Source organism: Brachycentrus maculatus, unplaced genomic scaffold (assembly GCF_059751285.1).
Source record: "Brachycentrus maculatus isolate JH-2025_06_01 unplaced genomic scaffold, ASM5975128v1 h1tg000865l, whole genome shotgun sequence".
NCBI classification, from domain to species: Eukaryota; Metazoa; Arthropoda; class Insecta; order Trichoptera; family Brachycentridae; genus Brachycentrus; species Brachycentrus maculatus.
In genome coordinates, this window is record NW_028281591.1 from 145,357 (window position 1) to 168,879 (window position 23,523).

Here is a 23,523-nt window from a genome sequence, read left to right on the forward strand (position 1 = left end):
ATAAAATAAGAATTTTAAGTACTTCGGATTAAATTTACAAATTATACAGTGTTTAGGTAAGACTAACACTGTATACACATAAAAAATACCTTTTTTTACGTTATGTATGCTTAAAATCTGACATAATAGTATTGGAGTTATTCTATGTTCAGGAGGATAATTGGTGTGAAGGGCGTTCAGAAGGTAGCACGCAAGTAGAATCCACCTTCGCGGAGATTCAACTCCGCGTGGCAGTTGGAGGAGTGGGTCTCTCTCTTGTGTCCCGAGCTCCGCCCCTGGAACTGGTGTTCTGTCATTTTAAGGGTGTTTTACTGGAAAATGTTTGGTTGGCGCGAGGACAAACACTAAATCTCAGTGTGCAAGATGTGCAGTGTGATAATCAGGTAACAAAAACTTTGTAAAGGTGAATAAATCACCTTTAAGCTTATCTCAGTTTACAACGAATTATCGTTTTTGATTGTGCAATATTTATTAAATAAAATCTGTTCCAATTTGATTTGAAACCCATATACAAAAATAATTTGACATTACATTCTCTAATATCGAATTTAAATAAATAGAATGACACATTTGCGAGTATAAACTAAAATGAACCAGGAAGATAAAGTTGTTTGTGTTTGCATTCTATATCTCTCTAACCTTTGTTGACTTATCTAACCAAGTGTTGCAATCATATGCACATGAGGCCATTTTATGAATCACAGATATTTTTTTTAAAAGTTAGTTTTAATTTTCATTCATCACAAATTATTTAAATATATATCTATTTTGATAAGCAAACTCTTTTGTTACAGCTCTTAGGGACTCCGTGTCCAGTGTTGCTTCATTCTACGAGGAGTCGCAGCAGTAGTAGTTCCGTTGTACTACCGACCATTCAGTTGTCCGTGGAGAGAGTTGCCGCTCCACCGGACACTCGGTACAACGCTCACATATTCAAGCACTTCATCATAACTGTCCGTCCTATATCCGTGCACTTAGAAGAGAGACTCTTACTGAAGCTCTGTCTCTGGGCGGGTATCGGCGGAGAGGGCGAGGAAATATTGGACAAGGAAGAACCAGACGAGACTGATTTTGAGACACAGAAAATACTCTCCGAAGTGACTGCTGCTCATGCGAAAAGATACTATTTTGGGGTTTTGAAGCTCTTCCCCAGTCAGGTATTTTCCTTAACTTTTTATTTGCCTTGTACACCATGCTTCAGGGCCAGTTTATAAGGTTATTTCTCCTGCTAATGTGTTTTCCTATTACAAAAGAATTTTCTCTATATAAAGGGTCCGCCAAATAACTTTTTTTTTTTGAAAACAGGGCGCAAAACATCGAGTGTAGCTTCGGCTGTGTGGCACGTAGCGCCGTCCTGTTGAAACCAAATGTTGCCAATATCCTCCTCTTCAATTTTTGTGAACAAAAATCCGTTCAACATGGCCCGATAACGATCGCCATTGACTGTAACGGCCACTCCTTGCTCATTTTCAAAGAAAAATGGCCCAATTATGCCTCTGGACCAAAATCCGCACCAAACAGTGACTCGTTTTGGGTGTACCGGCTTTTCAATGTATGCGTGCGGGTTTTCTGTGCCCCAAATACGACAATTTTGCTTGTTTACATACCCGCCAAGATCAAAATGAGCTTCATCCGAAAAGATGATTTTTTTGGCAAAATCGGCATCTTCTGTAAGTCGATCGCAGGCCCACTCAGCGAAGCGAAAACGCATTGGATGGTCAGTTGGCTTCAACTCCTGAACCAATTGGACTTTGCATGGCGTCATACCAAGGTCTTTATGCAAAATTCGTCTCAATGATGTCTCCGAAATGTTCAATTGTTGAGAACGACGGTGAATTGATGTTGATGGCGCTTCACGCACACTTTCTGCCACAACATCGATATTCTCGGGTGTACGCACTGTTTTTGGCTTTTCACGCTTTGGTTTATCGATGAGGATGCCAGTTTCTTTCACTTTTTTCACAAGATAACGAACATACGGAGCTGACGGTGCTTCTCTTCTTCCAAAAACCGTACGCAATTTTCGCACACATTCTGCAACATTACCATGATTTTCAAAGTAATGTCGCAATATTTCCCAGCGTTGTTCAAGCGTATACACAACCATATTCGCTCAGCGGAAGGATAAAACTAATTATCTGTCAAATCAGACATGAGCTAAGTGTTACCATTCACGAAATAAGCACTAGTTGAAAAAAAAAACTTTAGATGGCGGACCCTATATTTATTTGTATTTTCAACTTCACACGAAGCAATTATTTCTTTCTTATTTTCACCAAGTAAGCGGGAATTTCGATATAAATAATACATACTATATAAAAAGGGTGCATTTAATTTTTTGTATGTTTGTGTTTTATTCATATTTACATTGCAATTTTTCTTTTTATAATTTCTCCCAAAATATTTGTTTTTGGCCGTTGATAAAATACATATTTTTTTCAAAAGTATGGTTACATTCTCTTTTCTGTATTATCATGTGAAATAACCCCCTGAATTTTATAATGTGCAATTTGTTTCAATTTATTGATCCACATTGTTTTTCTTTTTTAAAGATTCGACTAAGTATGCAAACTGCTGGAAAATTGACACCACGATTAACCGCATTAAAAAGGAGGCTCGGTTTAACTTTAATAAAGTTTGAGGATGCCGGCGTGGAACTGGAACCATTTATAAGATGGCATCCTTTCGAAACCAGTCAATTTTTGAGGCATTCAATCATTAAACATTACAAAGATGTAAGAGTACTTAGTATTTTATTATGAGATGTTTCTTTATTTAAAATATACATTAAAATTAATTTCTGAGGCAATCGTCCAATGATAAGGACGTTCTTTGTTATTTATTATTAAAAAAAATTTCACAATTGATGAAAAAAGAAAATGTTCTCTAATTGATTTTTTTTTGTGTTTGTCAGGAATTAAAATGGCAAGCAGCTATCATTTTAGGTTCAGTAGATTTTCTCGGTAATCCCTTGGGTTTCGTTCAAGATGTTTCCGATGGCGTTTCTGGTTTAATTTATGAAGGGAATGTTGGTGCCTTAGTCAAAAATGTTACTCATGGTTTATCCAACTCTGCTGCTAAAGTTACAGGTAAAGAAAGTTACTTATATGAGGGTTGATTGATATGTTCCACTGACCCGCATTCATTATATAATCTAATATGTTTACATGTAAAGTATTGAATGACAAGTTGAAACGGTTTACCTGCAACAGACCGCTGACTATTGCAAAATGCTGTTTATTGCTAAAATGGACGCGAAAAGCAATATTGTGTTGAGTATTTCTATTTAAAAAGGTTGTCTCTTACTCAATTCCACCAACAACAAAAAAAAAACATTTTTGGGGATTCTGCAACGTCATGACATAGTTGAATGGTGGTGTGTGAATTCAAGTGCGGAAGAATTTGTGATGTGAATATTAAGATGAACATAGGGAAGGTTGTTCTGTGACCACTAGAACTGAAGATTTTTTTTTAAATATGTGGAAAATGGAAACATAATCATCTGGAAGATTGTAAAAGAATTTGGAATATCGAATCAGACTATAAATTAGACTATCATAATATAGGAAGTTGTACAAATGAAGAAAAAAATATTCAAACATTATTTACAAATATTACTTTGCTTACTTGTAACCCTTATCCGTACCCAATGGTGCATAAGACACTGCATCGAATCGACGCAGTGTTATCTTGATCATTACTTACATGAAGGCAACGTGATCACTCTTGCGCTTCAGGAACCAATCCAGGGTAATATTAAACTAGTATTAAATAAATATTACAGTGTAAAATCACTAATATTTATTTTTGCCCCCCCCCCCCTGGGAATCGAACCCGGGACCTCCAGGACAGTAGCTAAACACGCTGACCATTTCACCACGGAGGCGGATTTACAAATATATAAAGGTGCAAATATAAAACCCGCAGTTTTTGAGGAATACTGTGTTCAAAATGTCTCAGTCACATGTAATAATTGAAGTTTATTTTAAATAGAGTCCCTGGGAGACGGGCTGGGACGTGTCATCCTGGACGAGGCTCACGAGGAGACGCGAGCGCGAATCCGCGGGCACGGGGGCGCTGGCACCGTGGGGCATCTGGCGGCCGGGATGCGCGGGCTCGGGCTCGGGCTGCTGGGCGGGATCACCTCTCTCGCCAAGCACAGCTACGAGGGAGCACAGCTCGGGCTGCCCGGCTTCCTGGCCGGGGTGGGCAAGGGGCTGGTGGGCACCGTAACCAAGCCCGTGGTTGGCGTGCTCGACCTGGCTGCCGAGACGGCCGCTGCCTTGAGAGACACCAGTAGAAGGTATTATACTATGCGGTGAAAATTAGTCAACACAAATTCATATTCTCGTCCTTACAAAGTGTTATGTAATTTATTTTATTTTGACTCAAAATAATATAAATTCACTCAACACTAAAGAATCTCGTCTCTCGGAGGAACATATTCAAATGCTAGATGTATAGTCGCCAAAATTGAAAATATTGTATTATTTAGGCTGATGTACTAGGCTATCCAGTAGAATATATAATAGGTACAGTTGCCGGTTGCCATGTATAATAAAATCAAATAAGAAAGACTCGACTACAAACGTATTGCATTACTCGCTATTGTGACATTAAGTTTAGTTTAATTTCTCAGAGAAATATAATCAGCTGGCCATTATTGACTGTGAGTTATATATGATGTAAATTTTGTGACTAGTTCAGAGCGTTGGATCCCGGAGCGGTCTCGCCCGCCGCGCTGCCCGTTAGGTCCGGGCGGGCTGCTGCCGCGGTACTCGCGCTCCCAGAGCACCGGGCGCACGCACCTCTACTCCATCAACTCGCGAGATTACCAGGAGGGTTTCCTCGCCTATGATGTCATTCGCCATCACCCCTACGACATCCGAGCGCTCGTCTCCACCAAGAACCTGAGGATATTCACCTGTATAACCAAGGAGCCAAATATTGTTATAGAAACACATTTGAGGTTTGCTATTCGCACATTTTTTATAATACTTGAGATTCGATTAATATATTTTATACTATTATTATCATATATATTTTTTAATACCTAAAAGAAAATAATTTTTTATTAATTTCACCAACCAAGCTCTAGTGAAAATTTTAATATTATATTCTGTTAGCTTCCCTGTGTTTCTTAAGGAGTTTGCTATTTGAATTTGTAAAGAATTAATACAGGGTGAGCCAAAGTTAAGTGAACTATCAAAATTTAGCGCCATTTTTGTATTTTTAGACATTTCTCAATCCAGTTGCGATTTGTTATGGAGGGAAATTTGCCAAAAAGAAAACAGCAGAAATGCTTAAATTGTTGTATGATCATTTTGCATCAAACATTTTTTGGATATGTTACTTTGAAATTCAGTTATACCATATACCCACTAGGCCATCCAGATTACACAATTTGAAACCACCAGAATTTTTTTAGTGCAAAAATCTAAAAAATAAGGTGTACATAATCGGCCTTCGATTTGAAAGATAATATTCAATATTTCGACAGAAATACTGCGCCATGTTACAAAAAGCCCCCCAACATCAGCTGAAGGTTGCGTCAATGCCACAAATTTACCAGATACTTATATACATACGTGATTATATGTAATTTCTGTAAGCGAAACTAATAGTAATTATGTCAATAAAAGATATCAATCTTTATTTCCATTTTTACCAAGTTATTCAACAAATGAATCAGTAATTTCTCAATGGCTCAATGTAAATACGAAGCTATTTATTATTTATTATTTTTTTTTATTCTAGTAATCTGTTAAGCTGTCAGGCAGTCTCTAAAGGTGCTGGTTTCCACTACATCGAGCTGACAGTTCGAGTGGACGGGCCAGATGGTGTAGGAGTACGTAAACCCCAAGTGCAGTGTGATACAGCTGACCTAGCACGCTGGGTCACGCACCAGGTCAACTACGCTAAGTGCATGTTCCACGAAAAGCTATACACCCTTCAGGAAGCTGACTATGATTATGACTGAATAGATCATTTCTATAACTTGACTGTTAAAAGCAATTACCAACAATTGTACCAAACCATAATGAGATTACCGGTAACAATTGCAGCAATATCCAAGTGTCACATTTCCATATCAAACAGTATTTAATGTTTATGGTGCAACCACTAAATCATTACCATAAGGAATCTTTCTATATTGTGTTGATTTCTATGGCCTTTTTTCATAGACTATTAGATTTATATTTTAGTTTGAGGCTAGGTAAAATGTGACAATTGAACATTGCTTTGTTACTCACGGGTTTGATAGCTAGAGTAATTTTCATTCACGGAGCGAGTACACGATTATGTACACAATCAAAATGTAGACATTAACATTATTAGTCTGTTTGTACTCGCCTATACACCTGATTGTTGAAATTTCTATGGTCTTCTGCGGTTGAAAATGACGCGATGGCCTCTGTTTATGTACCGTATTTTTTCCTTTTTAAGCACTTACCATTAGTAAATAAAATATTGCATTATTTTCAGACTATCATTTTTAGATTATTTTAAGACTATGGGTTAGTAGATTATTAGGGTCCGGATTTCAGTCTTAAATTTGTGAAATATTCAAATGTTTTATTTTTATTTTTCAAGATTCCACATATTGCCAGTATAGAGTTAGCACTGTTAACACATAAACTGACAATGTGTCATTTTTTCATTATATACATTCATAAAAATGCCTTAACACATTATAAATATAAATTAAAAATCAATTATCCATCATTTCCTGGAAGAAATGTTAATAGACTTCTGAGAAAAGACAGTAGTTTTTACAATAGTTTAGTTTTGGTTTGCTTAAGTAAACAAACATAGTTGTATCAAAAATGTTGATAAAGAATGTTTTGATTGAACTTTTACTTATATGAAGACCCTCGGAGCAAATAAGTATAAGCTATATGTAAAATAAATTGTATCCTAAATATTGCATAGGCAAACTAGTTTAAGATGAGAAATCACTGTCGTATTTATACTGTCTCTGTTCATGTAAAACACTGGTGGTTTTTATTGGTTCGTAAAACAAAAGGTTATACATATAGTATTTATTTACTTTTTTCAATTTCAAATTAAAATTAAATTTATTATTAAATATTTTCGGAAATATTTTTTACTTTTACTTGAATGAAACTTTTTTCAATATGGTGATGATCTCTCCTTGTTGTAGACTTTTTATTTTATTTTTATATTTAACATTTAGATTATGAATATCGAGATTCCCGTGCAGCACTGGAAAAAATAATTTACCATGCGAGATTTAAGTCCTAGTAATTTTACAGCCGAAATGAGTAATATGTGACAAATTTTATAATTATTCAATTTTTAAAAAATTGAGTTGGCTTGTGGTAACTCAGTATCGCAGACTCGTTAGAGGCGCCATATTTGACTTCACTCTTCCACATCTTGATTTTATTTTTAAACATAAGCTATTTAAGCTTATCTAAATATGTATACTACATATTGAATTCAAATATTTATGTACATTTTAACAATACAAATATTTTTTTTAATGCATACACAAGTTCTTAAAATAAATGACACATTTTTGTAATTCGGTGACAGATTGTTCATTATATGACATTATTTTCCTTTTGTATTATCAGAGCTTTTTAGATAGTACTTTACGAAAATTTGCTTTACATATTCTCAAATTATTTTTTCCTATAATAAATTTTATTATATTCTTTACGTTTAGGAGAAAAAAACATAAATTATGTCAGTTTTATTGTTTTACAAATACAAATCCTTACACTTGTGTTTTTGACATTATTAAGAAATCTGATTTCAAAAATTTAAATGATTATGTTAAATGTCAATAGATTTTTTTTCATTCAACCTTTTTTTAAAATTATAATCAGATATGTATATTTTCTCAAATGTTACCATTGTTGTTTTGTGTGAGTTGTTTGTTTATTTTTTTTATTTAAATATTTATGAGAAATATAAATATGTTACCTAATTATAAAAGTAATATTTCAATTTCATATTTTTGTTATTATTATTACTGTTTAATTTTATGCCTAAGAGGTGTGTAACAAGGAATATAATCTTAGCCAAAAATTATTATAAAGTAGTTTTTTACATGATTTATTTTTAAATATATTTTTGCATTAACAAACATAATGTGAACATGCACGTAATTAGTACTTACCCTTTTTAATTTATTTTCACGCATTAAAAATATTTACGGTTATAAATAAAATTTGTCTTATATGGTAAAAATACCATAACCAAGTAATTACTACTCTTTTAAAAATATATATATAAATATAAAATAATAACTTAACCATTGGGCTCCTATCACCTGAAATCGATTTGTTAGATTATTATCATTATATGCCAGTTAACAGAGAATCACAAACAGTATTTTTTTATTCAACAAATTATTATAATTTTTTTGTTTGTTTATTTAAAAAGTTTACACTTTTTGACTTTCAATAAAAACAAATTATCTAATAATTTTGTTGCTATGATAATTTTCCAGTAGATTAGTTATTATTACTCAGGTAATGATTGAAGAATGAACAAAAATTTTACCCGGTTTTTGTTATTTTGATATTATAATTTTAAATTGCTCTCCTAGAAGATCAAAAACTAGTAATCTTGTTGTTATGTTTACTTAAATAATATGTCGATTGATATATTATGGATACCAAATAATATAACCTTTATTATGTACTCATAATAAAGGTTATATTATTTGTTTATTTATTTTATTTTATTTCAATAACAATTACACATTGTAAGTTACTACTTACAATGTGTAATTGTTATTGAAATAAAATAAAATATAACATAATGAATGATGTGCAAATGGTGCTTAAGTACCTATAAGTTAATAAAAATATTTATATATATTATTTATTGTTTTATTTTATTTTTATATTACTCACTGGCTTTAGGAATGTCTGCCTCTGTATTGTTGTGGCCTGTGGTTATAGGTTTGGTCAACGAGGTGTGGTCAAGAGACATGATAACAAAGTCATAAATGAAGAAAATGCAGCGAGCTTTTCTAAGAAACATAAAACAACAAAAAAACAAACAATCCAATGAACTGAATCTCAACAAAGATAGCTGGGAAAAAACACATTTACCTACAAAGTAAATTTATTAGCAGAAATAAAGTAAAGATTTTTTTAAAAATAATACATATTTTTTTTTTTTATTCAAGCAAAAAGGGTATGAAACGTCAATTTGACAAAAAAAAATATACACCTTTATACTTTGCAGCAATGTACATAATTTATTAACTTTTACAAACAAACAAAATTATGTCAAAACAATTTTGGCATAATATACATGGTACCTACATTATAGAATGGTAAATATGCAGAGTAAAATTGTTACAAAATTAAGATTATCATGGGCTATTTTCTCTATCTAGAAGTAAATTTTTTAAAATTTTATTATAACTAAGATAAGACTAGTTTTCTATAGTCATTGAATAATTTAAATGTTTTAAGTTGTATTTTTTTCTCATTTCATCTATTTTCCTACTTTTTTAATTTTCTAAAGCATTTGGCACGGCATACTTAGTTGATATCAGCTTTGAAAAATGTTGAAGGAGAATTTTGAATATTTTAAATATAATACTTTCAAATAAAAATTGTATAATAATTACTACTGTGACAGGGCAGTTTTATTCATCTGCAAAAAAAAAAAAATCTGCATTTTTTTTAAAAATATGGTCTTAAATTTTAATCTAACAGGAATTTCAAATAAAAATTCAAAAGACATTTCTTTACAACCCGAAGTATTTAAATACAATATTTTTTGGAGGTTTTCAATCTGTATTCCGTATATTCGGGGCCACATGTTATTTTGCTCTGGTAAACAATATCTTTCTACTGGTATTTATTTAAAAAATATTCTGAGACTAGAAAATTTATAGATCGCAGTAAATCCAATTGAAATTACTTAGTCCATTATAAAAGAAGTTTACAATGCTTATATAGAACATGTTTAATGATAATGCTTCTTGAAAATGATAAGAAATTAGACAGGATAATAGAAAGATAAGTAAATTCTTATCACATAAGTATAAATAATGTACAGTTTACACTCCAATTATCACAGTAGTGTTTATTATCAAAGGAAGAACGTCAGTTCACTGTTATATTGTCAACTTTTTTTTGTAGAATCTTCTCATTAAAAGGGTAATTATATTATTTCTTTCAACAAGCAATTTTTTTTGTTTTTGAGAAATAAACCAGATTATGATGACTTGTAGGGCTTCTCCCACACTAAAATTATTTGCTATTCATGTGAAGACTGGGCTTGAATGATACAATCTCCTTTTAAGTCTTTCTCAGTAACATTATTTGTTTCAAACTAATATTTTAATTCAATTTACTTCTTGCTCATTGAAAACAAACAGCCAAAAATTATAAAATAAATAAGAATTTTGATGCATGTATTGTTTTTTCCTCAATATATTTCCTTATTTTTTGTATGAAAAAAGTCAACCCAACTTCAAACTCCAGCTTGCTCGCAGTCTCCAAACATAAATATATTCATATTATTTTTTGACATCTCATCAAAGATGAAGAAGAATATGGAAGTCTGGGCATTTACGGGGCTTACGACGGCCATAGGCTGGTTTGAGTGATCACTTTACACACGTGTAACATTCACCAATTCTACCCATTATTGACAACCACACTACTCAAATTCTTGGAAGTTCTATATATATGAACCAATTTAGAAGCCTTGTTCATGAATCACTAAAACTTCACTAGAGACATCTATTGGTGAGATGTAAAGAAGCTTTTTATTAAGCAGAAACTCTTATATTAGTATGTGAGATCCGAATCCCGGATTATAATCACACACATGAGAAACGCCAGAAAATACCATTTTCATTTTTATTATTAAGCTTATAATTTGACCAGATAATTTATTTACAACATTTTGAGTGTGTCCAAATACTTGTTCACAAAATCTGGATTATCTCCAATTACAGGAGTTATTTTCATATTATTTTTTGACATCTCATCAAAGATGAAGAAGAATATGGAAGTCTGGTCATGTGTGTGATTATAATCCGGGATTCGGATCTCACATACTAATATAAGAGTTTCTGCTTAATAAAAAGCTTCTTTACATCTCACCAATAGATGTCTCTAGTGAAGTTTTAGTGATTCATGAACAAGGTTTCTAAATTGGTTCATATATATAGAACTTCCAAGAATTTGAGTAGTGTGGTTGTCAATAATGGGTAGAATTGGTGAATGTTACACGTGTGTAAAGTGATCACTCAAACCAGCCTATGGCGGTCGTAAGCCCCGTAAATGCCCAGACTTCCATATTCTTCTTCATCTTTGATGAGATGTCAAAAAATAATATGAAAATAACTCCTGTAATTGGAGATAATCCAGATTTTGTAAACAAGTATTTGGACACACTCAAAATGTTGTAAATAAATATATTCAAACCGACATTTTCCGCATTTACTCATGTTGGAAGATATCGTCTGAGCTAAGCTCCCCAACCACTAACTATATTCATCATACCCTCAAATGTTCCAGCATGTCCTTAGTAACCCAGCACATCCGATTGATCCAATACTTCCAAATAGTTGAAAAAATTGTAAAATGTTGGTATTCAGTTTTATTTAAGGAAAACCTACTTGCATAATTTCCTTAGGGATGTATACAGTCTCAAATGTATTTGACAAGCATGCTCACTGCCAAAAATTAATTAAATACCCACTGCTTAGCAGTGTATGAGGAGTTTTAGTAATGGATTTTTCCATATGTACTTTGGTAAGTAGGTACCTACTTACATAGCTCAGCAAAGGTAAATAATGAAACTGACAGGTGACAGCAGGTGACTGTCATGGGTGACAGAACTATTTGTTATTTATTTAAATAGGCTTTTGTTATGGTTTAATTTTGCAGATTTTATTTATGTATAAAGTTATTTCGTATATAATTGTTTGTTTTACAAAGGTTTTGAAGTAACTTTTCATAAATAAAAGCAGACGTAATAATGGCAAGTACGTGTAAAGACGTGGATTTGAACACTGTTCCAGTGATTAGAAAACCTTTATTTCAACCTGATAAAGAGGAAGTAGTGAATGGTATGTAAGATAGATAATCTATTACATATATTTTTGTTCTTAAATAGTTACAACAATTTGTTATATTATTTTTACAGTTTTGTCTAGAGGCCTTGTTAAAAACTTCTCTGAAGTTAACGTGGAAGTCGTAGATTGTCCAGACCTTACTGAAGAGCCCTTCACATTAGTTTGCCCAGGTAAGATTTTTATTTATTAGATATTAACAATTTGTTATATATGAAATATAAAACCACATAACATTAAAACTGTAAAAAGGTTTATTAATTTTTATTTTACTAGTTAAGTTTTATTTTATTTTATTCATAACATCAAACATTAAAGAGTCATTCACCTGCAGAGATATTAGCTAGACAAATTGAATTGCCTCGTAAAATATGGAAGCTTTTTATTTGTTTAACTGACCTTTTAATATTCCTTTGTGGGCAGTGAATTAGTTTCTTCATAACAATAGATTGAAAATACTTTTATTAAATATCTTTAAAATGAATGATCCACTTGTGAGATTACTTTTATTATCTAAATGATTCAAATATATATATTTTCAGTAACATTGTTTCACTGTCTAATCAAATAAAAAAAACAATGAAACTGATAGCAAAGATTGTATCATTGTTTTAGATTTACAAAAATGTTAATCTTTTTTGCTATTTCTTGAATATCAGGTAATAAAATAATGTTTTTTTAGATTGAGAAATTATAACCTTATGTTAAACACATTTCTTTATTTAGTAAATACCACTATTTATTAAAATCTACTGTGACACGTGTTTCGATGGACTGACTTTACCACAAAGTGACTGCCAAATCAATTAATGAAACACATTTCTTTGAATAGGTCTTGGAGGAAGGTCAGAGCTTTTTGACATTGGAGGACCTCCATATCTGTTGCCATTGGTGACTCGTGAGAAGGTTTATAATGTTCCAGACATTTGTAAGTTGACCGGATTTGATCCTGTCTATGCTATTGGAGCCGGAGCAGGACCCTGGCCTCATTTGGGTGTTAATTGTGAGGTTAGATGAACATGCATTTATGATAAATATGTCCAAATATTTGCACACAAATACAAAATTTAACTCCTAAGAGACCGTTACCATTTTTTTTACATTTATCTCAAGAGAGACAAATGAGTTTTTTGAGAAGAAAATACTGTAGCCTGTTCAATTAAAGGGTTTACTATAATGTCATTAGTGGTCACTTTATACTATGTATCATCATTCACCATTCTGCTCATGGTTGACAATGTAGATAACTTTGACTGTTGAATTTTCTTTATATTCCATGCAATAAGGAACAATCGCGTGCAAAATTTAGTTCACTGGGTTGCCGCAACAGTGTTATATTATAATATTACATACTATTATTATGTTGATGGGACCTAAATCAAAATTTTGTACGCATTAACCAATTATATTTTTCAGGGGATTATAAATTTATCTGTTAAAAATGGTATAGTAGATCAACAAACCAGAATCGCCAGCATTGTACCTATCGGAGCTCCCAACGGAGAAGGGAAATGCAAACTGGAAATCTTACCTCAAACTGAGACACGGTGTGCCCTGTTGGCCAATTTCTTTTTGAGTCAAGGTAAACGTGAGAAGGTAAATGCTTAATATCTTATTTCATATACAGTACACCTATATTATGTCACAGAATATAATAAGGATTCCAATAATCCAGAGTGGCAAAAAACACCCAGACAAAAGTAGAGAATAATCACAACTTTTTTTTGAAAAACACATTACATATTGTTACCACTCCAGTTTATCCACAACTCTGTTAGTGTGACCTTGTGAAGTGTACTATACCAACTCAACTACCAATTAATATAATCAATTTTAAAACATTCCTTATTTTTATTTCCTCATTTATATGGGAATATTCTAATTTATCTGTTAATTATTTTTGCAGGTAATCAAAGTTGAGTGTAAAAAAAGGATTGGAGGTGATGATTTTATAACTTCTATAAGAAAGACGCTACAAGAGCATTATAAAGAAAAACCTGTTGGTAAGTGTGATAAAAATAAATAGTTGCATACATTTGTACAATTAAATTCTACATAAGTACTTCGGCTGCATTACAGAGATTTATGTAATGAAAATGTAAATAAATAATATGTATTTTATCAGATAAAAGAGTATATAATTATTCATTACAGGCTTGGGAGGTACATTCTTGCTGAAAGAAGGAAAAAGTAAAGAGCATATAATGCCAGACTTTTCAAAAACTCCTTTAAATTCTGATGAAGATGTTGATAATTGGCTGCATTTCTTTGACATGTCTGCTCCTCTCATCAATGTTGGAACACTCATTTCACACGATCCAGTAAGTAAATATACATATATTAAAAAGAATGATACATACTTGTTTTTCTTTCTAATAACATAATTATTAAAAGAATTTTGTTAAAAAGTAAATAATTTACCATTTAAAGCGTTTTTTAGCCCCCGAAAGTAGTACTCTGGACGGACACAAATGTCAAAACTTCTTTAAACATTTATCCACACTATGCTGAAATAGCCATACTAGCGTATAGGATACCTTATCAAATATATTTTTAAATGTTAATAATATATTAATTGATGGAAATATTGTAGGATTTGGACCTGAGAGTGCAACATTTTCATACATTCAGTCACCACGGAGAAGGAGGACACTACCACATTGATGTGACTCCCGAGACTGTCAGTTATTTGGGATATTTTGCTATTGCGGAGAATATTGTCAGAGTTGATGCTCCAGTAGTTACACACAGGATAGGGAGAGACTAAAAAAAATATTTTTTGTTGTCTTAATACACTAAGAATTGGCTTGTATTAAATATAATATATGGAGACATTTTATAAATAAAGTTCGATCTGCAGATACAATTATGTAATTTTTATGCATAAGAAAATAGTGAATAACTGGGTGTTTGAAATTTGGTCCAATCACTACGACATATTTGGAGTTTCTTCGGAAATAATAAACTACATGAATTTTACGTATTGTTTGTAAGGTTGAATAAAAATTTGGTTCAGGTAGTTTTGTTCAATCTAACATTCATAATTATTATTTTTCTTTGATAGTTATATTGTTGTTTAATTATATATTAGTAATTGTGTAATATAATAACTAATTTTCTGCAGATTCTACATTGTATATTTGACATATCAATATACGAGTATGGTTAATATAATTTTTATGGTTGTTATTTCTATTCTGAGGGTTGTACTATATTTATCCATTTTTACTGCCTAGTATTAAAAAAATATTAGTATTAATTAATAATACTTGTGATTATGTATTATAAGATGTAAATTATTTTTATATTATTATACATGTTTATTAAAACAATTTTCTGGGAATTCACAAAGTTGAAATATTTTTATATTGTATAATTCCACTTATTATATATTGTTGTTATTATATAGTACTTATTTTATTTTATTTTATAGAACTTCATAAATAAAAATGTCATTAAAATACACAGTAGTATTATTTTGGAACCAGAAAGACCTTTTACAGAACCTGCGATAATGCAGACAGCAAAAATATCACTGAAAATTATTTTTTTAATAAAGAGGAATACATTGTATTTGCACACTTAAAAAAATACACCCCAATTTTCACTTGGAAAATAACTCGGGATTAATTGTTATTATACACATATAATAAAACAATAAAACATGTATACCTCTTTATTCTAGCCCCCTCTACCATACCTCTCCGCGCATAGTATTGAGTAGTAAGTGTGTGATTTTGAACCATGTTATTTAGAGATTGTATAAAAAAGAGAGTTCAGTGTACAGTGAAACCTCTCAAAACGAGCACCTCTCATAATGAGTAATTCGCATGACAAGCAAAAAAAACTGACCAATGGACTCAGTGCGTCTAGCTGTCCATGGTATTCAGAGCATGCACCTCCGACACCATATTTCGAATGCGTCAATTTTTCCCCTTTCTGCTGCTTTTATGGTCCATGCTTCATCAGCATAGAGAAAAATAAAGTGGACCAAAATCCTGATAAGCTTTATCTTGGTGTTGTAACTTACACCCCGGTCTTTCCCGATTTTTCCTAGCTTAGACAAAACACTTTTGGTCTAGATAATTTTGTGTTCTTTTTTGATAAATTTGTGGTATTTTTAAGGTTATATATTTTGAAATAATTCTCTCTTTTTCTATGTGAGAATTATTACAATATATATCAGAATGGACAAATTTGATTACTACTCTGAAAGAAAACTCAAAAGTATTTATATATGTAGTTTATTAGATTTTCATTTCATCATATACACATACAAATTTAATAATATTTATAGCACATAATATTATTTCGATTAAAATAATAAAAAAGGCTTTTATTTGTTAAAACACGAAACACAATTGAAACATTATAAAAGTACAGTTGAAGTAAGATTTTTTTATCAGCATGCTAAATTTTAAGGTTGCATAAATGCAAGTGTGGCTTGACTAAAATGTTAAGAAATTTATATTATAAGATAAAAGTAAAAACTTTAATATTTAACCAATGAGATAAAGGTTTCTCATAAATATATAACATACAAATAATGTTGGTAAAATATTTGAAATTTTGTTTTAAAAAATGAAAATTGAGTTGGTGATATCATATAAATATATGGGGAGTGTTTCTAAAAAAGGAAATTTCCAATAAACTGAAAACTGTATTTCCGAAATTTTTGTGGAGTGCTGGGCAATTTTTGATGTGCTTTTTTAGTGATCCCACTTTTAGATGCCAGACAGTTTACTTTCATTACAAATACATGGAAATGTTTTTTGAGGTGTAAAAACACAATGAGCTATCATTTTTCTCTTGTGGAAAAAGATGTGCAACCATCAGAAATAGTAAAAGAATAACTTTTCTTGTGTTTGTAGGGACTTATAAAAATATATATAGAAGACTAACAAATAACTATTGGTGTAATTATAGGTAAAGTAGGCATAAGAACACAACAAGCTAATGAGATTCCGCATGACCATTTAGGTGTGAACAGGGATTCAGTTCGTTAGGTTCCTCGGTCGTTGGGCCAGAATTTCTGTGACACTCACCTTATTCATCTGACTTAGCAACAGTGACTACCACCTTTTTTTCTCTTTTAAAAAACTTCTTCAAGGCGTGAGATTTCAAGATCTCAATGAGGTAAAGATCTTAAGGTTAAACGCATGAAAAAAGGTTGAGCAAAAACTTTTTATTAAGAAGGTCCTAAAAAGCTAGTTTCGCGTTGGGACTTAATCCAATTTAATAGAAATTAAAAATAATATGAAATTCCGATTACTTTAAAAGAAACCCTCATAAAAAAGTATTAAAAAAAGAAGACATGAGTAAAAATCAGCTCTAAATAACATAAAAACGTATAAAATTTTGACAACATTCAAAAAAGTAAAATTAATACATATGTTTGTGTTTTTATAATATCTGCAATCCCTTTTAGAGAGTTCTAATTTTGCAACCAATAGTATAATGATGTTGTGAATTTGATCATATCATTTGATCATATTATTAAGTGATATTTCTATTGTCTGCCTATATCGGTCATTAAAAATTCAATGAAAATTAGATAAAATGTATTTAGATACTTATAAATTATTTTTAAAACTTTTGAAAAATGATTTGTGTATTTTATTTTTAATAAACAGTAATTTTACTTGAAATTTAAATGTTATTCTTTGAAATTTACTGCACTTTTGGCATAACACCTGAACGACATGTAAGTTAGTATTATTGGTATTCAAACTCGTTATGCATGAACTAAATTATTTTTTATGTCAATAGTATATGAAAAGAGAATAACATCAATATATACAGAGATATATTTCTCCTAAAAAAATAAACTGAAGTAACCCTTTCATGATAAATTTTCGTTTTTAATATTGGCTAGCGCAATCTATTATTAACAAATAAAGTATGTATTTATCATATAATTTATTCTAAATGACTGGCATATAACATTAGGCATTTTATCATAAATAAATAAAATATTACATACACTTTATGCCATTAAGAGAATATTAAAGTTGTACATAATTGTAGTAGTCAAGATCAATAAGCAACCCATGGACAAATTACACTATATTATACTTTACTTATATACACTCCAAAAGAAATTCTACAATAATGTAATGTACATTCGTCTTTCTTGTTTGATTTATCAAAAAACTATTTTAAAGTTACTTGAGTACATAGCTTAGTTTCAAAATGGGACATATGCCATTGAATGTATCATAAATGGCCATTTGATACATGAATTAAAATGTTAAATGTTAAAAGCCTGTACATGTAAGTAATATTTCAAGAACTGATCAAAATCAGACATGTTATACGAATTGTCTAAAACTGTTCCAAATTCGTATGTCGTATATGTATGGCAAACATATCAGCCTTATCCAGATGAGTACCGGGTAAGGTTGTACAGTATACGGCACTTTATTACAAGAGTATATGGCAGTACTCCCGTAGGAGACTGTAATGCGTTTCGGGTGAGTATATGCGGTTTGTAAGTTCACATTACCGAGAAACAATTATTTCATTGGGTAACCCATAAAATATTTTGCGGGACAAGTATCAACACTCTCCTGGTATATTTTTCATTTGAAATACTTTGTTTTATAAACAGGTTTTTAAAACGGCATATTCTTTTTCAATATATTAAAAAAAAATCGTATCTCCTCTGCAGTAACTTGTGTGAAATGATTCATCATCCACAAATATTATTCAGGTATAAAAATATTGCAGTCTTCACCTATGCTGAGAAGTCAGTGTAAAATAACTCCTTAGTGGACACACCCAGATTTGTGAACGGAGATTTGGACACACTCAAAATATTGTGAGTAAAAATATTCTTGATAATTTATTTTGGGCATGTCTGTTTAAAATAAAGAATTATCTCTGAAAAACGTTATAGGTGCCTTTTATCATATTTTGATGTAAGTAATAAGATTAATGTGAAATTAAAAATAATTCTTTCATATACACAATTGGCATTGGGAAATTTTTGGGTAAGTTTGGCCTAAAGATGATCTATTTGATCAAGATCTATTTGATGTATAGATTATGGGATTAAGGTAAAAATTCAGTCTAAACTAAGGCGATTTCAACTCTTAACCATTTCTAACTCTCGAATTATAAGTGAATTTGCCTTATAGGCGAAGACAGTATAAATAAACATTTGCAGTAGGATTTGCATCCGGTAAAGGTAATGTTTTTATGGAAGTTTAAATCCTATATATGAAACGTTTATTGCTTCAAAATCTCGCATTACAGCAGATTCAGAGTGGATCTATTTTAAAATAAAAAAACTTTTATATCAAAATATTATCTTTAGGTCATTATCTTTGGGCCAATATTCAAGATTGTGACCATTTTGAAAATGGGCTGATTACAGCGGGCCGGAGTCTTTTCAAGAATGCTTCCAGATGCAGATACATCCATTTGATAAAGATAGTGTTGTATTAAATGGATGGCTCTAGAGCCATTCATTTAATACAGCCAGCGAGGTTTTGTACCTATGTACCAAACCTCGAGGGAGACCTGTTAGATAATAATGCGATGATGTCCTAATAGATGCAGTCAAAATAGGTATTTATGACCAGATGTTTGGCCGTGAGGATAAATGGCAATGAAAGAAGTGACCCTCAGTGTCATAGCTGGATAGATTGTCCATTAAATTAATATTTTGTCCAGGAAGTTACTTGGGTTGATGCCATAATAATTGTGTGGAACCATAAGAAATAGCATCAAACTATCCCGACAGTGCCTAAACCTACAGTTTATACACACTTTTTACATCACAATTGTTCATCCTTATAAACTGTATAAGTAACAAGCAATGTCCACTAGCTGCACCTGTGAATATTATAAAATACCCCACCTTGTGAAATTGTTGGGTTTGGTACTAGCTATTAAGTTCTGATAATTAAGTTCTACTGTTTGATATAAGCTATTGGCAATAAGGGAAGCAAATAGATCTTCAAAGATTTTTCAAAGTTATGTGAAAATGAATTGGAATTCAAAAATACTTATTTTCATTTTGTAACAAAATAGTCTTACCTATCTTTATTTTGCATAGTTTGCTACATTTTTTGTAACAAATACATAATTAAATAAATATATTTTGTGACTTGATTATTGCACACTAACTTCTTCAGCACCAACCCCCCCCCATCAGGCACCGGCACAGCATCCTCACCACTTAATACCTCCAGCCTGCCAGCACGGTAGGGCTTATGTTCACTGACAGCTTGCTATGACTTCTTTGCCAGCTGCCGTCAATAAATGTGTCCAATGAATTCTAGTCGGTAATTAACAGTGAACTAGAACACGCAATTATTTTGAAAAATAGCCTTAGCTCATAAAGCGTATCAGCTTTTAAGCTTAATTAATTTATCACAGTTATAGCCAGAGAGACGAAAACACACTGACCGCAAAATAGGCATGTGCTGAAAGTTGTTCACTTGCTTTATTGGAAGGCAAGACATACACAAAACGGTGCTAATAAGTGTATATTACTAAACTAAAACTAATATAAAGAAATTAGAATGACTCAAGGTGGCGCAATGCCAATACAGTGCCAAGATGATTAGTATGCATTTAATTTATGGACAATTATTTTTTAGGGGGTGTCCTGAGCCAGTGTCGAAATAAAAAGTTAATTTATTTATGTGTTTCATTATTGCTCAAATCAATAGTACTATTTAAGGAAATGTTTACAAAGTGACAGTAGCCAATTCTAAATATTTTCAAGAATATTAAGCCGAAAGCAGAGGAGCGTCGAGCCAGATATATGAGCGCTCACCACAAGGCGATAACAATATTGAAAACTGTAAAGTTTTCCCCCTTTTTTTCCCTTGCTTTTTCTAAATTGGCACGTGTGATAGCTAAGTGAACAAAAAATACTGTCAAAAAATTCATTTAAATATTTTTTATAGCACATCTTAATTTTAAAAGAAAAAACTTTTTTGAACCAGCCAAAAAAAATCTTCCTTTTTTTAGTTCACGCAGAAGAAAAATACATACTTAAATCCTTTAGTTTTTTGTTTCTGTCAAAAATTATAGGGTGGATTGTTCCCACCGATTGAAGACTGCAGCAACAAGACGCCCGTGAAATAGTTTTTTGTTTTCATTAAATATAAAACCATACTTCAAAATTTAATAACTTCATTTATTTCTTTCCCATCTAAAAGATCACAAAAGCGCCATTTTATAACATTCTGATTCAAGACACTCCCTTAATGTGTCATTGATCTTACATGTATATTAATTAAGTTTTATATTATTTAAATTTATTAAAGTTATAAAAAAGCCTATCACAAAATATGTCTAGTTTAAATATGTTATTCCACATACAAAATGAATGCATACACAAATTACAATATAATGGTTTTTATGCTATTATTAGTTCATTTTAACAAGCTATTATTGCCAAACTTCAAGGTATATGGTTTTCAAAATACTTATATAATATATAATAATAAGATCAAAATCTATACAAACACTGGAAGAAAATGTTCTAAAAATGTACAAATGAAATAATTGATATTTAAATCAGTTTAGATAATATGATAATGTGATAACTATATGATAATATATTTTTAAGAGAATCTTAGAAGAAAAAAATTGAAGTTTGATCTGGTTTTCTTTATCCACAATAATAATCTGTTTAATTAATTCCATAGAGTTTTTAACATTATTTTGTAATTTTTCAATATCTAAAAATCATAGAAAAAAATCGATTCATTTTATTATTAGATGGTTATTTGAGAAAAATGTTATCTTATCAACCATTAATGTAATAAAAAAAAATTGTGATCACATCAGTTCACAGAGAAAGATAGAATAACAATTATTATTGTGGATAGTTGGAATTATCTTTCAACAATGGCGAAACACTAAATATTACTTTCCATTGTATTGCTCTTAAGACAGTTTCTCATTTCTAAGTACATTCTGCCAAAAGCTTATTGTTGAAAATATTTATTCATTGGTGGGGGCAAATTTTTTATGACGATAATCATATGGTCAATGTTAATGTAATTCATACAATACATTGACCATAAAAAATCTTTTTTTTATTCTTACATTCAGGTGTGTGTGTGTGAGTGGATATTTTTTAGAAGAGATATATGTGATATAAAAATAATATGTATAATTAATATTCATTTCATGAAATAGTATAATGATATAACTGGTTCTCACTAAATAGGCTTACCCATTCCAAGACTGAACCAAAGTATAACAAAAATATAAAACACTGTTAATAATATTCTGAAGATACTCCTGACTAGTGAATTTATAAAAAAATAAGCGGAAATTTTATGTTATTTAATTTTTAGTTCCGTTATTTGAGTGTAATCTTAAGAATAATTGTTTACCCTTAATTTAACTATCTTTACTTCTGAGCCCATTACTTAAATTAGTACTTTACTAATGGCACTTTATTTAAACCCTCAGAAGAAAGGTGTAAAAAATATATTTCACAAAAATAAATTAAATTAAAAAAGGAAATGATAAAAAATATCGAATTACTTTCTACATTTCATAAGAAAAAAAAGTGAAATTATTTCAATTTTAATCCACTAGGCCAGTGGCCCGGTCCAGGTACCAGGTCCCTGCTTAAAAATCAAAATAACTTAAAAAAAACAATTCTATTACCATTTCCAATATCCTATCTGTGTGAAGCAGAGTTTTCTGTAGTGACAGTAACCAAAACCAGACAGCGGAATAAACTGGACACAAGCAATACACTTTGAATGTCATTGTGCCTTATTACCCCCAGATATAAAGGTCAAATTTCTCATTCATTTAGCGTTGTAGTGAGTTCAAATGATAAATCACTTTATATTAATTTTTCAGTGTTATTGTATTTGTTTTTGAAAGCATGTTTAAATACAATTTTATCAAAATGATTTAATCAAAACAATTTAAAATATAAACAATCAACCAAATTCCCCCCCCCCCCTTAGAAGGCCGCATTAAAATTATCAATTGCTGACCGGTCTGCAGGGATAAAAAGGTTGGGGACCACTGCACTCGGTCAAAGGCTATGATTTACAAGTGGAAAAGGTTAATCAATGAAGTACAGTAAATCTTTACAGATAAACCAGATCCAGGATCTCGTTCACAAGTCCAAAAAAATTATTGATTGAACCATTTAGTATTTACTGTAATAAATAAAAATCTTACCTTAAACTTGCAATCAACATCTGATACCTCACAGTTCTGTGGTTAAAATCAATTAACAAAATTTAGGTTCATTAAAAAGACTAAATGTGAGAATTACCGTAAACATGACTGAAAGTACGGATCCTAAATGAATGATCCTAATGACAAAGGTACAAACTAAACTTATAATCTCCCACTAAAAACATATTACTATGTTTTACTTTGTACTTATTTATATTTATAATAAGACATCTTGGATAGTTAGCAACTTAAAGGTTCCCATGTAG

General features: G+C 31.0%; 2 protein-coding genes across 4 annotated transcripts in view; both read left to right on the forward strand.

Annotated features, from left to right (window-relative positions):
- Vps13D (vacuolar protein sorting 13D) overlaps nt 1–8,735 on the forward strand; it is a 43,422-nt gene extending 34,687 nt beyond the window's left edge. For both annotated transcript variants that reach the window (XM_088275424.1, XM_088275425.1), the window contains 7 exons: nt 153–383; nt 795–1,157; nt 2,553–2,735; nt 2,915–3,089; nt 3,994–4,303; nt 4,703–4,969; nt 5,758–8,735. In XM_088275424.1, the coding sequence (XP_088131550.1) occupies nt 153–383; nt 795–1,157; nt 2,553–2,735; nt 2,915–3,089; nt 3,994–4,303; nt 4,703–4,969; nt 5,758–5,980 (1,752 nt within the window). In that variant the 3' untranslated portion in view covers nt 5,981–8,735. The remainder of the gene's footprint in view (nt 1–152; nt 384–794; nt 1,158–2,552; nt 2,736–2,914; nt 3,090–3,993; nt 4,304–4,702; nt 4,970–5,757) is intronic.
- Nucleotides 8,736–10,049: 1,314 nt separating this feature from the next.
- On the forward strand, nt 10,050–14,974 carry LOC148299986 (beta-keto L-gulonate decarboxylase-like). Of its 2 annotated transcripts, XM_088275422.1 has the most exons (8): nt 10,050–10,154; nt 11,949–12,079; nt 12,157–12,255; nt 12,915–13,090; nt 13,499–13,678; nt 13,989–14,085; nt 14,237–14,403; nt 14,676–14,974. In XM_088275422.1, exons 2-8 carry the CDS (start codon nt 11,989–11,991, stop codon nt 14,847–14,849), a joined length of 984 nt encoding a protein of 327 aa, XP_088131548.1. In that variant the 5' UTR covers nt 10,050–10,154; nt 11,949–11,988; the 3' UTR covers nt 14,850–14,974. The 2 variants fall into 2 exon arrangements, with proteins under 2 accessions (XP_088131548.1, XP_088131549.1); XM_088275423.1 differs by lacking the exon at nt 13,499–13,678.
- The last annotated feature ends 8,549 nt before the right edge of the window (nt 14,975–23,523 follow it).